At 36.0% G+C, this 18684-nt stretch overlaps 1 protein-coding gene across 1 annotated transcript; it reads left to right on the top strand.

The window, feature by feature from the left end:
- Positions 1-647: 647 nt before the first annotated feature.
- Positions 648-4156, top strand: LOC110679374. Its single transcript, XM_021853803.1, has one exon. The coding sequence runs from the start codon at positions 1225-1227 to the stop codon at positions 1651-1653; it is 429 nt and encodes a 142-aa protein (XP_021709495.1). The 5' UTR covers positions 648-1224; the 3' UTR covers positions 1654-4156.
- Positions 4157-18684: the final 14528 nt, after the last annotated feature.

The following is an 18684-nucleotide window of genomic DNA, read 5'->3' as shown; positions in this document are numbered from 1 at the left end:
TCCCGAAAGACCGTAATTATGAAAAAAAAAAGTTTAAAAATGATAAAACAAGTTACAATTACAGTTACAATTTGTAACGTTGATGAAGATGCCCTTACAAGATAATGCATCTGATGGAAGTAGTCGATTGGAAAAAAATGAAAAATGTTTGAGCTCATTCCATTTGAATTTGTTAGGTCTATTTGTTTGTGCTTGACTCGTAAGTGAGAAGAAAATTTACCTATGGGGCTCTGCACAAAAATGTACCGTCCCCTATCACTCCTTCATGAAATTTGTAAACAACAAGGCCAGTAAAAGTTAAAATCCCATACAAAATCAAAACAGTGCAGAGGCCGATTGGAAACAAACTTTCTTGGAACAAACAAACAATATGCTACGCAAAACCACGTGTTCCAACGTCACTTTCGATACGATATGCGATTGGCGCGAACGAAAAACGGACGCCGGCCGGAGGATGCTTTTTCCACCATAAACATGCTGCCGATCAAACGGTGGCACCGGTGATTTGCTACGTTCATTTTTCCCAAGCTGGGTAGTCGCCCTCATGACGTCACGCGAGATCCACTCATCGCGAACAGCAGTATGCCACACACATTCAAACGTCCAAACGAACCGCTCCAAAGTGAACGTCAATATAGGCCGCCGTCGTTTCGTTCGTTCACTCATTCAGTTTTGAGACATACCCGAGAACGGATCAACGAAACGAAGAAAATCTAGAAGAAAAGTACCAAAGACAGTTTTTTCATACCCAATTGAAAAGAGTGAAAAATTGCTTGGAAAAGTTTGCACGCTTTGCGGTAGAAAAGATCAAAATATAAACAGTTTCAAAAAGGTGCAATTTAATTAACCGGAAGACGGTTCAGAATACGTTGAAATCGGAAGGAGTGTGTGAATTTTTCGTTCGTCGCACAGCCGAAAAAACGCAGAAGGAGGAATATTTGCGTTAAAGGGAAAGTTCGACATTGAAACGACGACGCACACAAACAAACGTGGTGTGAAAAAGCAGTGAAGAGTCGGTTTGCAGCGTTGACGGAAAACTTTATCGATTTTTTGAGAGTGTGTCGAGTTTGGATACGCTAGACGTCGCACGTAGTCTTCGTGTCAGAAGTTTTTCGGAGACAATTGTGTGTACAACTCGAGGAAGCAATCGATAATCGTAACCGGATTCCGTACTACTGGATTGTATTTGGAGTGAGAAGTTATAAAAAAACATACAACGAAAAAATGGCTTTCATGATGCCAGTGATGAAAAACGAGTTCGACATTTACAAGGGCCGCCAGCGGCGAGTGTCGGAGTGTTCGAATAACAGTTCCTGCCGTTCGCGGAAGGTTTCGGAGAGTTCACGTTCCGATTGCCCTAGTTTGTCGACGTCACCGGGCAACGAGTTTATGGCCGGTTCGCCAGCTCGTCATCGCAGCCATCCAATGTACATGTCGCATTTGGGATCAACTCGGCCTCAGTTTTCGCGTAACTCTTCCCGGACCTCGCAAACATCTTTGATTACCAGCCCGAGCAAGGCCAGCTCTGGTAGTAGTCCCCCGAAGCCGGCCGCCGCCGACAGCCAGAGCAGTTTGAACAAGTTCCATATCCGGTTGGTGGACAAGCTTCGTAAGTCTTTACGGAAGAGCAAATCCACCGAAGGCCGGTCATGAGAAGATACGCCGGTATCCAGTAGTGATCCTCCGGACGCCGAAACGGATTCGCGGGATGATGCAGAGGATGACGACGAGAACGAGGGACGGGTTGAGAACGGGGAATTGGTGTTGTCGGACAGTATCCTGCACGTTACGTCCAAACCACCGCTTCCCCGGCATCGTTCCAGTGCACCGCGCCGGACCAGCAGTTGCAGCGAGAGCGGTCGGTGCCGATCCAGGCGTGGCACTTTCAGTGGCCCGAGGTAATTTCTGGCGGAAGCTTCTTGTGAATTTGTAGTAGTGATAAGAGAGGCGAGTGTAGATCTAATCTTGTTAATGGCGTATTATGTTCTGTAAACGCAATTATCTATTGTGAGACCAACATTGGATGATAAATATATCCAGGAGAAACGGGTGCCATTAAGTGCGATGTTAATTTGTGTAGAACATGGCCTGAAGAATGCCGATAGAACGCACTTGTACATCGAAGAGGAGAAGCACAACCTGATTGCAAGCGCGTACGTTAAATTTTGGATATTTCAAAGGACACAAAAAATGGTTCTATGTTAGGAGGCAGCAGCTTTAGCTATTTTAGTTACCGGTTCAAAGTTTGGGTTCTTCGTAGACAAGATAGTTTTCTCTCTCCCTATATCAATCGATAAATGCATTCAACATCAGAGACTAATCACTGTGTAAAGACATCTTTTGTATCGCTAGTTCGCCTCGTTGCTCAACGATGACCGAGAAAGTCGCTTCTATTAAATAATCGTTTTACCGCATCAAAATCAAAAGCAGGCGAACAAAACTACAAACTTATGTAACGCATACCTACTATATACATACCTAACCGACAAACACCGATTAGCCACGCTTGCAAACGCGAACAACTCTTTGGAAGTGAGCTGTATGTATATCTACCAATAATCGAATATTCTAAACTATTTGGTATTGAATAAGCAAAAGCTATAAACCGCAAACGGTACCTAATCGACCGAGTTCGTCAAATCGAAACGCATTGAACTAATCTAATCCAAATCTGTGATATGTGCTAAATATGCATAGATTTACATTAGATAATTAAAAAAACAGACAAACAATATACATTATATACACGGTTTTACTCAATCAGCCCACTATTCGGGCCCGATATTGAAGACAAACACACCAAATTATCACAATTTTAGTGCAAAAGCGAATCTTTTCGGTTCTAAGATGATACACAACATGATAAAAATAAATTATCTATAGATGTCTAGCTGTGTGTACACGTCTCGTGTTTGGGTGTTATCAAATCGGACCCATAGGAGAGGAAAGGCAAGCAAAACAGAGTACTTATTTCTGATCAGAGAGCGAGAGAGATATTACAGACCGAAGGCAAGCATAGCTTATGTCCACGCATTATCACACATAATCATAACTCATACGCATCAGATTTAGAAAAAAAGTTAACCGAAATTATCGTACATTTTTCGAAGCCTGAGTATAAAAGTTAGCTGTGATTCGGAAGAACAAGAAAAAATCATTGAGTGCGCCACGTGAGCGCTTGTTCATTAGTAGGGCTTCTGTTTGGACGCTTGTGTCATACGGAATTGGGAAACCGACAAAGCATGCGGTGGCGATGATGGGATCACGATTACAGACAAAACGGCAAAAGGGTTTATTTTTGGTCGAGTTTTCGGCCTTTTCTGAAATTGATGCATTACGTGATTTGTTTGTGGTCGATCCGCTAAATTTATTTACACAAAAAGCTATTACAGGCCGGTCCAAAAGCAAAATTAAACTGTAAATATATCGCGCTTGCTTCATACATCTACAAATCCAAACCGTCTTTTCGCGTTGTTAAATTCTACTTTTTCACTTAGCTGTATTCTACTTGGAGACTTTTTACTAGCCTCATATTGATGTCCTGCTTATAGAGCTTTCCCGTTCCCACTTGGTAGATGTATATGACACATTTGAATAGTATTAGCAAAAATATGAACAAAAAATCAAAACAAATAAACACTAAATGAATATCACGCAAAACAAAGCTTTATTTTAATTAAAGACTGCTGCTTAGGTTAAATTGTATTTTATGTTTTTTGTAGAGAATAGCGAACCACCAAGTTAATATACGATTAGAACGTTAGTTTTAATAAGCTTCACCTTTAGGACGCTGCAGGCTTTGAAGCTGGCTCACAAACAGACGTTTGCGTCGAACTGTCATGTTATGAAAGATCTGTCAAACTGCACGTACACGTACGCTTTGTGTGCCAGCCTATACAGATTTCAGTCCGTCATAATTTGTTAGCGAATCTATAGAATATAGAATAGAATATAGAAATAAATTTTGCATTAACTTGTAGGTAGGTGTATTTTCTCCTATTCACACCTTCGAAAGGTGTTCGTAAAAACGCAAAAAAAAAAAAACCAAGGCAAGTAATTAGTTGATTGGAATCACTTTGGAAAGTATTAATTTCCTCAGCCAAAAAACGAAAGCAAGAGTAAAACATTCCACTTTGCCAAAACTCATCTCAGAAAGGGAATGATTGAGAAAAAGAGTTGAGTGACGAAAATCTCCCTTTTACGAGAAATATCGGTTTCTAGTGCCCAAAAGTTTTGACAGACTAATTTCAACGAAATAATTTATTTTTTTTGTTTGTATGAGTGTTTTAGATTTCTGTTCTAGCATTAAGAAGAATATAAATGATATATTTTATACAAAAGTATGATATATTGGACCTATGAACAACATAAACATGATACCTTAAATTGGAAATAAAATATCAATATTACAGAAAATATAAATAAAGTTGTATCGATTTTTATTTTTATTCGAAAGTTCAGTGTACTCCATGTCTGTTTGCGGATGTTTTCCCTTCGATTACATTTTTCTTAGTCTGTTGATAGATACGTGTTACTGTTCCACGTTTCAAAAGAATTGTAATTTTATTGGGAAGGCTGTTCTTCTTCCTCATTACACGTGTTCTCATACCTGTTCTTATTTGTCATCAAAGATAGCCCCCATATGTTGTTCCTGTTCACGGCACGGTTTGACAGTTCGATAAATGTTTTTTTCACTTCTTGTACAACTTATCATTTATCGACTCTGCTTCTAACAAGTATTTGCATTTGTGTAGTTTTCATATTTTTACGATTTTCATGGTCTTTGGCATGAAACAAAAAATGACATGTTTAATTTATAGAGTTTCATATCAGCTTCAAAAATAATAAAAAATAAGTAAAACAAATGTGGAAAATCGAAAGCACGTTTATGAGCTTATCAGCAAGTATTACAAGTATTGTTAAGTTGATATATAAAATACAAAACTGAAACAAAATTGGTGTCTCTCCCTTTTAAAATGCAATATTAGATTGTTGATATTCAATTTTTGGTTCAAATCTGACAGAAGAGGTAAAGTAAAGTCGTCTACCCAACAATTAAAAAAAATCACATAAATTCCTTCGGTCGTGCGTCAATCGGCACTGGTTCAGAAAAAGAAAACCTCCCCCATCTGGTTCAATAGCAGCGCCTACTTTTCCTCCGCCGTGACAAAAAGGAGCAGAAAAAAACGTGTTATATTTTTACCGACCTCGAAGCAACCCGGGCGGGAATCATTCGCCGCCACATCGCGCACGATGCAAAAGAACCACCACTCGCAAATTCCCGAATCAGGCGAATAAAATGTTACGATAATGGAGGCATTTTTGCAAGGAGCACGAGTGCACGGGTTTCGACTTTAAAATACGGCAAGGGATTTGTTTACAAACTCATGCAGCGTGAAAAATCATCTTTGTACACGTTGAATTGTGCTACGACGAAACATGTGCCAAGAAACGACATAAAAACGATTTACCGTGTACATATATACCTTGTACGTCAGTGTGTGAGCCCCACCCTCGACGAGCAGGCTAATTTTAGACCATCAGATGACTGTTTGCTTACCCCCACCTCTGACTAACGTCTGCATACCAGAACGTGGCGATTCTCTGTATGGTACAATAATGTACAGTCAAGTTTACAATTTTGTTTCGGTACACATTTACTGGTGCGGTTAGAACTGGCTCGAGCCGGAATTTCAATGTCACGGTGCGTATGGTAGGGGTTAGTAAGACTATGACGTCTTTGTTCACATTCAGGACATCGTTAGAAAGGTTTTCTTTGCGACGTTCTTCACTTGGTTTGGTTTTGTTATGCCGTTTCCAATCTTTTTGTCATTTTTTTATTGTTTTAGCCACTTTATGTTCATTTCCTATTTTTGCTTTGAGGGGAATGACACAAGCCGTACCAGATTGTATTACAAAAGCAATAATGATTCTACACTGTGCTTACGCGTGAAAAACTCAAAATATTTAGGGTTTGCCGGGTTTTGGTGAACTTCCTGTTTTTTTTGTGCTTTGAAAATTTTTGTATTATACCCCTATGTCTACACTGATTATGAGACAATATGGCTGGCAGCACGGCACAACAGCAAAGCTGCCAGTTCACCACTCATGTCATGTGCATTCGAATCAGAGTACTTAATTGGTACCCCAATAAATATTATCTGCTGAATGTGTCAGTGAAACTAATAGCGCCAGAACTAAGCAAAAACAGATGGATTTCAGACAACACTGATGATCAGAAGAAGTTTTTAAATAATGTAGCGATTGGTGTTGCAAAATTCAGTAAATATTTCAGCATTCAGTATAATACTTGCCCATCATGTATTGAAATATTTCTTGGGTAAAGTGTCAGTAATTTTCCATTCACTTGGGGTAACTACTATAAAATCAACGGTGTGTGAAAATCGATACTTCGCCGCTAGAAATCACCGCATGGCGTCTATCACACTTCAGAGACATGACTATTTAGATGTAGAACAGACATGAGCACGGTAGCACGTTTTTAAAATTTTCCACCGATAATTGTCATTGCCATTGCTTCACCACATTACGACCCTGGTGCGATTACATCAGGTGCCGGTGAATCACTATAGATAGTCAAATGAAGCTAGTACCATGTGTAAATATTGTCGTAGTGTACACTTGTCGATTTAATTCTTGAACTAGAAGACTAGAAGACTTGAAGATTAGAAGACTAGAAGACTATAAAACTAGAAGACAAGAATTCTAGAAGAATACTACAAGACTAGAAGACTAGAAAACATGAAGATTAGAACACTAGAACACTATAAGACTAGAAGACTGAAAGACAAGAACTCTCATTGACTAGCAGACTAGATAACTAGAAGACTAGAAGTCTAGAATACAGGAAGACCAGAAGACCAGAAGATTAGCAAACTAGAAAAGTAGAAGACTAGAAGACTAGAAGACTAGAAGACTAGAAGACTAGAAGACTAGAAGATTAGAAGACTAGAAGATTAGAAGACTAGAAGACTAGGAGACTAGAAGATCAGAATACCAGAACATTTGAAGACAAGAAGACTAGAATTAGATTAGAAGACTAGAAGATTAGAAGACTAGAAGATAAGAAGACCAAAAGACCAGACGACTAGAAGATTAAAAGACTTGAAGACTAGAAGACTAGAATACCAGAAGACCAGAACATTTGAAGACCAGACTAGAAAACTAGAAGACTAGAAGACAAGAAGACTGGAAGAAAAGTAGACTAGAAGACTAGAAGACTAGAAGACCAAAAGACCAGAACATTTGAAGACTAGAAGACTACAAGATTATAAGACTAGAAGACAAGAAGACTAGAAGACTAAAGACTAGAAGACAAGAAAACTAGAAAGTTAGAAGACTAGCATACTAGTAAATTAGAAGACTAAAAAACATTTAGGACCCTATTGAAACATTTCTTGGGTTCAGTGGCACTAATTTTCCTTTCACTTGGGGTAACTATGTGAAAAACGATACTTTGGCACTAGAAATCACCGCATGCGTCTATTATACTTCAGAGACATGACTATTTAGATATAAAACAGACATGAGCATGGCAGCACGTTTTATAATTTTCCACCGATAATTGTCATTGCCATTACTTCACCACAATACGACCCTGGTGTGATTACATCAGTACCATGTGTACATATTGTCGTAGTGTACACTTGTCGATTTTTTTCTTGTGCGCACTTAACACATGAACTCATCATCATAGGAAAAGAAGACTAGAAGGTTAGAAGACTAGGAGATTAGAAGACTAGGAGACTAGAAGGCTAGAAGACTAGAAGACAAGAAGACCAGAAGACCAGAAGATCAGAAGACTAGGAGGCTAGAAGACTACAACATTAGCAGACTAGAAGATTAGAAGACCAGAAGACTAGAAGACTAGAAGACTGGAAGCATAGAAGACTATAAGATTAGAAAACTAGAAGACCAGAAGACCAGAAGACCAGAAGACTTAAAGACTAGAAGATTAGAAGACTGGAAGAATAGAAGACAAGAAGATTAAAAAAACTAGAAGACCAGAAGAATAGTGGACTAGAAGACTAAAAGCCTAGAAGCCTTGAAGATTAGAAGACCAGGAGACCAGAAGACCAAAAGAGTAGAAGACTAGAAGACTAGAAAAGTACTAGACTATAAGATTTGAAGACTAGAATATTTGAACACTGAAAGACTAGAAAACCAGAAGACTAGGAGACTAGAAGACTTGAAGACTAGAAGATTAGAAGACCAGAAGACCAGAAGACTAGCAGACTAGAAGACCAGAAGACCAGAGGACCAAAAGACTAGAAGACTAGAAGACTAGAATACTAGAAGACAAGAAGACTAAAAAGCTAGAAGACTTCATGTCTTGGAAACTTAGAGACTAGAAGACTTGAAGATTAGAAGACGAGCAGATTGGAAGACTAGAAGATTGGAAGACTAGAAGACTGGAAGACCAGAAGACCAGAGGACTAGAAGACTAGAAGACTAGGATATTAGAAGACTTGAAGACTAGAAGACTAGAAGACTAGAAAGCTAGAAGACTAGAAGACAAGAAGACTAGAAGACTTCAAACTGGAAGACTAAAAGACTTTAAGACTAGAAGACCAGAAGATTAAAAAAAAGGACTAGAATGACAATTACCAAACAAAGATTTTGGTGAAAAAAAACGGAAGAAATTGACGATGTTAGTAATCGAATATCTGCTACGAATTCCACTGCAGCTCGTAAACATTGAGTAATATGCAAAAATGGATCTAAATATTGAGAAACATGGGTGGAAATCGACAAACGTTGAAAGGGGTTTGGCAAGATATCGGTTAGAAGTTTACTACAAGTCGACCAAAAAATTTACAAGTAACCAACGACAAACCGAAAAGAAATTGACCTCAAACTGAACAAGAAATCGACAGGGCATCGAAAAAAAAATCGTCAAGAATCAGACAGGAGACGTACGTGAAATCGGAGACTTAGATCAGAGACAAGAAATCTACAATAAATCGTCAAAAATAGTTCAAATAATCGAGAAAAAGTTGTTCTTAAATGTAAGAATAAGCTGTTAAGAAGAAGTCGACAAAATGGACTGACAAAACTCTTTAACAAATCGACAACAAAAGCTGATAAATAACAAACAAAAATTGATTAGAAAGCGACGAAAATCGGTAAGAGATCTAGAAAAATTCAACAAGGAACTCATCAGAAATAATAAAGAAGTACAGCAGAAAATAAACGAAATCTACAAATTTTGCAAAAAAAAAAAACGGTGAAAAATCAGCATATAATTGTTAAGAAATTGTCAATAAATGAGCAATGAAATCAGAACGAAATGGACTAGGTATCAATGAGAAATTACTAAGAAATTGGCAAAACAGACAAATAAGTCAAAATTAAACAAATTGACAAAAAATATATAATAAATTATCTCCGAATTGCTATGACTATGGAAAAACAAGAATATTACGACAAGTTGACAATAAATTAGTTTAAAGTAAAAAAAAAACACAAGAAACTTTTAAATACACAGAAAGAAAAATCCATGTAAATTTCAGCGTAAAATCATGCACATGAAGGGAATGCCAGATATGTCGCAAATTTACACGTCATATCGTGTAAAATTATAATAACATCATGTAAGTTTCCGCTATACATCGTGTAATCTAGCATGGGCTCTAACCGGTTACACGATAATTCGCATAAATTTACATGATGTTGATGTAATTTTACACGATGTGTCATCTAAATTTGCGACAAATCTGGCATTCCTTTTATGTGCATGATTCTACGCTGAAATTTACATGGATTTTTCTTTCTGTGTATATCAAAATAGAGTTTTCATTCTTCGATGTAATTTGAAAAGAAACCATTTAATTCCGATTAGAAATAATCGAGGATACGACCAGAAAAGCAGCATTTACGAGAACATCAAATAGAAATCGATAAGATATTGACACGAAAGAGATAAAAAGAGAGATTAACGAGAGATTAAGCCATAGAAATGTGACGAAAAGCGACATGATAATTATGTAAAAGTAACAGGAAACAAAAAGAAGACAACAAGAACTTGATTATAAAGCAATTTGACTCGGATAAAACTAACAAGGAAAGAACACAAATGTGACAGCAAAACAAGGAGGAGAGCGTCAAGATAATGACAAAACCTGAAAGAATAGCAAAAAGAACGAACGAGAAGGCGATAGCCCTGAAACTCTACATATCCCATGGAACAACTTGAAACGATAATAAAGCGTCAGGAAATCGATAAAGTTTATCAGAACGCAAAAAAAAAAACAAGATAATAGGACAAGACTTCTGTTGTGTTCTGACAGTATAAACACAAGTACAAGTTAATGCATGCATGGTGCTTCTCTTTCATATATTCATAAGCAAATAAAAATTAGGCTTTTTGTAAAAATTAAGTTTCGTTCATGCGTAAATTTTTCAACTTTTAAAAACAATGATTTCCATGATTATGGATGACACAACTTAACAATTATGTGGTTTCTAATAAAAATGGCATCGCAAAAACGATTCTGTCGTACATGTTAGCAAAATTAAAAATTCATATTCATATAGTCACGAGTGATGAGTGACAGTACTTGTTTTAAAAATATAAAACATGCAACATTTGCATTTTCTAATGAAATGTTTATTAAATATTTAAAAGAACTAATCAATGTTACCCCAGATTAGGGTAATACCAGAAGCGAAAATAACAATAATACAACAAGAATAGACCAAAAACATTGTGTAAATTATAAAACATGTTGAGAAAAATATAAAAATAAAAAATAATAAAATATCACAACATTGACAAGAACATTTAAATAATGACGTACACATTTCACGCAAAAAGTTCATAGAAAAATGGTGAAATAATAGCAAAAAAAATGTAAGAGATTGAAAAAAAATAGAATTGCAAAATAAATTGTTAAAAAGGCGAAAACCCACTATGGAAATATTATTCTCTTATTATATAACACAGTTTTAAGTATCCAATGCCCGGGACAAAACTATTTCCAGCTGGACAATATCTACTCCATGTGGGAATTTTTCCTGCTTGGATTCCAGGAAGATTAGAATGCTAATCGTATGTAAATTCCTTAACACACTTTATCCTACCAGTTCCAGACATCAGCAATGAATACGTACCTACATATGTGAGCTGGCGCCGAGTGGAAAATCGAGACAAACTGGTTGAGGCTGGTTCTGGCGGTTTCAAATTCCTCCGCCACACCGGTTGCGGTTGGTAGGTACGCTTGATTCAATCGTCGGCCAACGGATACCCGTGGCCGCTCCTTTCGAAACGCACGAGAGTCCAATAAAACCTGAATGTGAGTAACCTTTACGCCTACGATAGGGTAAGGTGGGGGAAAAGTTTCTTCTTGAGATTTTTAACGCGACTCGAAACAAATGTTATGAAGGTAATAATATCATAAAATCTATCTTCTTACACATAAATAAAAATTGAGTGGTGTTTGTATGTCACGAAATGGCTTGAGAACGTGTTAACTGACCTTATTCTTTCATAGTTAGTTTCTTGAAGTGTTCCGACGTGTTTGTGTGTACCAAAAGTTTGAAAAAGGGTTCGGGATAATCGAAAAAACTGGAGAAAAATAGTCTGACATTTTGTTTGAAAGATTACAAGCCATTTTTCAACAGCCTACTTGATGGCAGGACGATGTTTGCCGGGACCACCAGTAGGTAAACATAATTCAATCAATAATCATTAGTTTTCAAATAGCAGAGTACCGTAAAACGGGGTATCTTTGATAATGCGGGTAACTTTGATGGTGCGTAACCCACCACATACTAAACGAATATCATTATATCTGTTAATCGGTTAAGCAAAACGAATGCAAAACTGAAGAATATTAGTATGACACTTCATGTAAGAGCTATTTTCATTTGAATCGAGAACATTTGAGGCTTTTTACACGGATTTTAAAAATTGACACAATTTTAGCATTTTCGAAACGCTTACAAACAATCTGTTCTACGATCACTATTTGATGTAGTTTTGAATAGTTAGCCACTTATCTTTGACAGCCTAGTTATCAAAGAACTTGAATACGGTCTCAAATCTCTTAGCGAAAAGCATTTTCACAAACTGGGACCATTTTTGTAATCTAAGTCAGAAATTTCCATATAACGTTAAACGCCTACAAATATGCAATGCCATACAAATGTTCGTAATTCATTCAATTTTGTTCGATTCATACTCCATTATCAAAGTTACCCCAAAACAGAAAACCAAATTTCTTCTTCTTCTTTCTGGCGTTACGTCCCCACTGGGACAGAGCCTGCTTCTCAGCTTAGTGTTCATATGAGCACTTCCACAGTTATTAACTGAGAGCTTACTATGCCAATGACCATGTTTGCATGCGTATATCGTGTGGCAGGTACGAAAATACTCTATGCCCTGGGAAGTCAAGAAAATTTCCAACGAAAAGATCCTCGACCGGTGGGATTCGAACCCACGACCCTCAGCTTGGTCTTGCTGAATAGCTGCGCGTTTACCGCTACGGCTATCTGGGCCCCACAAACCGAATTTCGATTATATAAAAATTATAAATCCATTCAGAATAAATCTTTTGGCAATCTATCAACTGCAATTGATAGCTAGGATGCCAGTACTTGTTTTAAAAATATAAATTATAATTCTTTGAAGCAGCATGCATAAATATTCAAGTTTTCTTCGAAAAAACTATCAAAGTTACCCCGTTTTACAGTACCTTGTTTCTGAATAGTTTTATGCTTTTATTGTAGTAAATTATTGAATGATAAAAAAATTACTAAAAAGAACTACTCGATTGCTTTAGTTTCAAATTATTTAACAATTAAAATTATTTTTTCAAGAATTATATAAATGATATAAATAGTATGTAGGTATTTATTTCTTTTCAACTACCGTCAAACGGGGCTACTTTTGATTCCGGGGGCTACTTTGGACATTCGTGTTTTTGATTTATTTGCAGCATAAATATTAATCTGAGCTATTTTGTGTCTTCAGCACTTTTATTGACCAAAACATGCTCTACTACCAGACATGAACATTTTTCGGAACAACATCAACAACAACAAGATAAACAGGAAAATATATTTAAAAATTCCGAACACATATTCACAAGGCTCAAAACATTTGCTATGTAAACATTGTTCGAATTTCTCACATATCGTGGAAAGTTATTGGGAGCGTCACAAAACTATCGAATCGTCATGTTTCATTAAAATTTGTGATAATTGTATGTTAAAAATTGTTGTGTTACAAAAAAATTGATCAAAGGTCTTAATTTTACGACTTTTATATTATGTTAAAGCGTTGGTTTCTATATTTTACAACAACAACAACAAAAATACCTAAGGATTCAGGAAAGTTAATAGTCATAATATATATATATTTTATTACGTATTGGTATATTGAGTTTAAACCATATTCCTTGAAAAAATAATGCTCGGTCATTTTTACATGAATCCGTAGTACAAAACAATTTCATTCTTCATCTGCTATAAATATACTACCATTAAGCCATATCAAAACTATTGAGAACCAAAATAATAAAAAATGTAAAATTTGAATTGCCTACGATCTTGCGAAACATTATTCTTGTACTTCATGCATTACACTTAAAATAAAAATTACTTTTAGTTACAGGAATTAATGAGATCCTTCTACATATCATTAATATATAACATTAAGAATTTTATCAGATGTTAATCATTATTAATCGGACCTTATTAATCGTCGTACTTGGTAATTGCATCATTCGATTGTGTCAACTTAAACAATCAAGCAGTCGTAGCTGACAGTTTTATTTAAAAGAAAGTAAAACTGAAATTTAATACTAGAAATTAAACACTACAAAACCATATTTTGCTGAAGTGTTATATAGGTATGTGTATTTTTTTCGCGCTTTACAATTTTCTTAATTATGTTTATCAACGAAAAACGTTCAACAACGTCAAAATAGACGTTAATCTATAGAATCAGTTCAAAATTTATGCGAAAATAATCATTTTATTATCAAATCGTATTGCTTTCTAAATGTGTCCAAAGTAGCCCCATTTTTGTCTTGAAGGACACATATTTTTCGCTATTCAAGCATTTTTTTAATTTCTTGATGGATTTGCTTCATATTTTGCACATTTGTTACGTACATATACAACTAAGATATATGTAACAATTATCGAAATCCATCCATAATTCTTGGAGCTACAAATCCTCAAAGTTGAAGAATGTGGAAATAATGTCAAAAGAAGCCCCGTTTGACGGTACCACAGATTTCTGTTAATATTGATTGTTCCACTAAGATCGAACTTTTGCCCCACCTTACTCTGTCTGCTGGGGATCGAATGACTGGAGAAGTCGCGGTTGTACCTGTGTGTGCCAGGAATTTGCCTCCACTAACACGTGTTGCACGCAAATTACCCGTTCGCCGATGGAAAGATTTGAATGTGGCGAAAAATTCCTCCCAGATCGATTACTTCTGGCGCTGAAATGGGTAGCTAGATAGGTATTAAAACAACGACCTATGCCGCGCCAATTGGTTGGCTCTCTATAGGTCATTAGAAACGCCGGTTGCTGTGATTCACACAGCCTACTATTTAGGAACGCTGGATCTTGTGTGCTTTAGCCATTTATACGTGACTCGAATGTACTTGCCTAATGCCTATTCCCCGTGTGTGACTTAGAACAGAATTTACCGGCTTTCTGCCCCAGTGTTCAAGTGTTGGTGGAGAAGCGGTTGCGAAATAATGAGCAATTCATCTGGATATGGTCAAGCCCGGTAGAGTGCAACCGGATAGGACTGCTTGTGCAATGACTGATGCATTAATTCAGTGCTTCCCAAACTGTGCGCCGCGGCGCCCTGGGGCGCCTTAAATCTTTTTCAGGGGCGCCGTGGGCCGATTAAAAGTAAGGCCTGGCAAACCTTCTCAACTAGGGGGGCTGGGGGCAAGAAGGACACCTTAAGATATATAGGTTCAAATCATGGTTGATTAGCACAATTTTTGAAGATTATTCCAGTGTAGGGGCAAGCTCAGCTCTTGTTCTAAATGATGTTATCGATAGATTTCAAAAATATAAGAAACACATGATGATTTGAGATTTTTGAAAATGTCCCTTCTTATGAGGTTTCTAAACGAGGCACGGGGCAAGAGTGCCACTCGTATGGGGCAAGAAGACCACCAGAGCAAAATGCCACAAATTTTGTATATTATTATTTCCTCGCGTAAAGGATAAATTGTAGAGTAAGTAAAGATAAAAACTGAGGGATAAAAGTTGACTTATAGTTAAAAAGTAATTTTACGAAATTAATTTAGTTTTCATCTTATTTGACTGTAACAATAATAGTAAAAATTTTCAGAAACCATTTTGAATGTCCAAGAAGGTTTATTTTGAGTTTATTTAGTAGGAAACATTGATTGAATGCAATATTAAACAAGAAAAATAAAAGTTCATTTGATTTTATATGAGAAAATCGCGGTGTCCCTCTTGCCCCATAAGACATACTGTTATAATATATGTAAAATTTAATGTCAAAGGGACTTTTTCGAAAAACATTCCTCACAGCTATATTAAACAATTGAAAATCATCAATACTGTGCGGAAAAACCAATATGTTTTGTATTTATTGGGAGTCAAACCTTGTTTTCCAGTCTAACATTCTTATAATATTTTGAAAATTTTGCGTTGGAGAGTTAAAGACATTTTTCTAGTTTTTTATACTTAACATTTTTAACTGTAATATTTACACAACCCTCAATTAGTACTCTATTTATACTTATCCTGCGTTAAACATCAAAAAATTGATTTGAACTACGTGAAATTTGAGGTGGCACTCTTGCCCCGGGTGTCCTTCTTGCCCCATGTCCCCCTAATTGTATTACATTGATCGAAAGCATCAGACGAAAGTTGAATACGAAAATCGAACAAAGAAGACAATTAAGCTGCTCGCCACATAAGTTGAATGCAACTTTTTGGGAGTGAAAACATTAAGATAGCTTTGAGATATCGCTCACCAGTTCAAAAAAAAAATAATATCTATGTTCAAAGTTTTTCAAATTCCATGTTCCTAATTTATGTTGACAAACATTGTAAAGGTATATACAGTAGACGTTCGGTAACTGCAACATGTTTACGTTTCACTTAGCGAACGAAATTCGATAACTGCAACGACTGACAAACGTCAACAACCCATCAACAAAATGAACGTGAAATTCATTTGACTGTTCATTTGGGCTAACAGGGGCTAACATGGCGCACCATTTTGACGTTTGGTGGTGCGATAATTGGAGAATTGTTGCAGTTACCGGACTTGCAGTTAAAAAGCATTGCAGTTAAACCGTTTGCACCGACCGAACGTCTACTGTAATAGAGTTTTCTGTAGGATTAGTTAGAACTTTCTCAGATTTTATATATTGATGAAGTTCTGAAACAACATCCTCTATAAATGATATCAAATTGTTATTACGCTATAGTCACAACCTTGCTGGTAGGGATCTCAGTAACAAACAGATCTTCAGGCTGGATGGAGTTACATTGTGTTGTTAAAAGCTCCACTATGATTTTTTCATCTTGCTTGCTTGCTCTTCCTCTGTTTACCTGTGTTATACTACACATTTTCATAGAAACGGAAGAATTATGTTATTAATTGTTTAAGAGAATTGCAGCCCTAGGCTGGCTCATTTCTGCGATCATATGTCAAAAAGTAAACTTACCTGGAAAATGCCATAATTTTTATTCTCCTTATCAAAATTAAAGTCGCTTAGTTATATCGAGAAGGGGGTTTCACAACACTGGGAGAAACAATTCAACTTTTCTTATTTCTTATTCTGATGCAAAAATGTTAACCATGTTGAAATCTTTCGCAAATGTAAAGACATTTTTATAGCCTCGAATTGAAAGGAATCCTTTGATGATTTTTTTTAAATCCTGCTTCGATCAAAATTTGTCGTTTTTTCTATTTTTATGCTTTTACAATACAAGCGGCGCAAATTTAGCAAGAATTTAAAGTTCACTACAGGATCCAGAAACACCAGAAACTGTGATAGTTCAAAATATAATTTAATATTTTTTGCAGATTCCTATTTTTGTAAAAAAAATGTGCAATTGTTTTTCATATCAATAATTTTATTGAATTATCAAAGAACGTACTTTTTGCAAAAGTAGATTTTGTTCTAGCATGAAAAGTCTGGCAGAAACTTTGTCGAAAATATTCATATTTTTGTATAAAATGATAATAGTGCGCCGCGCTTCTGATAAAAAATGTCAAAGGGCGCCGTGATTACAAAAAGTTTGGGAACCCCTACAGGCACGGGCTAAACATAGGCAGAGTGGAAAGTTGACTGGAAATTGCACATTCTCGAATCGATTGCGTGTCGGTGCTAATTGATTGCCAATTTAGGTAGCAAAATGATTGAAGATAGGAATCTTTTATTTAATAACGCAATACAAATCACGATTATTTTTGGATCTGACAGTTCTTAATTTGTTTCTTAATGTGGAAATTAAATTAAATTATTGTGCATTTGCAAAAGATTCTTAATTATAATAAATCTTCTAGCTGTTTAGTAGAATACCTATAAGTAGATGAAATAACGTCAAAAACGAATTTAGTACTATACCATTTAATTCCACTAGAGTTTGTTTCCTTTGACAGATACGCGTATTTCGACCTCAACTGTAAGGCCGTCTTCAGTGTCGTGTACTAGACTCGACTTCAGTCACGACACTGAAGACGGCCTTACAGTTGAGGTCGAAATACGCGTATCTTTCAAAGGATACAAAAAACCCGTGGAATTAAATGGTATAGTACTAAATTCGGTTTTTTCATCTACTAATTCTTAATTATTTTTTTTCAAAAAAAAAAGTTCAAATATCAACGCGTTTTTTTTTTAATTATAATTATATTAGACTTATTTATTCATTTAATTTGTTCTATATGAATTATCTTGATGAGCAGTCGCTAACAGCCTTTCACTAATTAACTAACTTAGACTAATCAGATGGTATCCTATGCGATAAAGTGACCAGATGTAATTTGCTTGAAAGCGAGACAAAATGTTACAAATTGATTGAATATCAGCAATCCTTGTATCTACATAAACAGCAAAAGTAAAAAATATAATAGGGTCCCAATTATAGTACCAAACGCTTAGGTCGAAACTACATGTTTACTAAATTTTTAAATGATTTTATTTATTTATTTATTTATTTATTTAGATAATTCAACTGACCATTTAGGTCTTATTGAATGACTTAAAACTAAAAACATTAAATACAATCCATTTTATATGCAATTCATTACACATCATTGACACACAAATGCATTTTAGACTACTTCAAAGAAAACAACAACACAGCCATCTACATTTCTTCACATCTTAGAGCTACAAATAATTTTTACATCATTCAGGATCGAGCAATTAAACATTTAAAATAGAACAATTTGAACATAATTCAATCAATAATTTAGGTCCAAAAAACCAATTTAGAGTCCAAAAAAACAATTTTGGGTATATTTTGTTTTCCGTGTCTCTTCCGAAATGTCAGATAGGAACAACCCCAGTGTTCAAACCAGAGGACTGACACGGCTGTCATCCTGCATATATCTCGTCTCGGCTCTTCCTCACATCGTTTTTGGTACTTCGCGTTTTGGTACCCACTTTCAAGTCGGTTTGCCCTAACTTGCTCCTGATTTT

Source organism: Aedes aegypti, chromosome 3, assembly GCF_002204515.2.
Source record: "Aedes aegypti strain LVP_AGWG chromosome 3, AaegL5.0 Primary Assembly, whole genome shotgun sequence".
Classification (NCBI taxonomy): Eukaryota; Metazoa; Arthropoda; class Insecta; order Diptera; family Culicidae; genus Aedes; species Aedes aegypti.
Note: the sequence above shows the minus strand (reverse complement) of the source record. Positions and strands in the feature narration are given on the sequence as shown.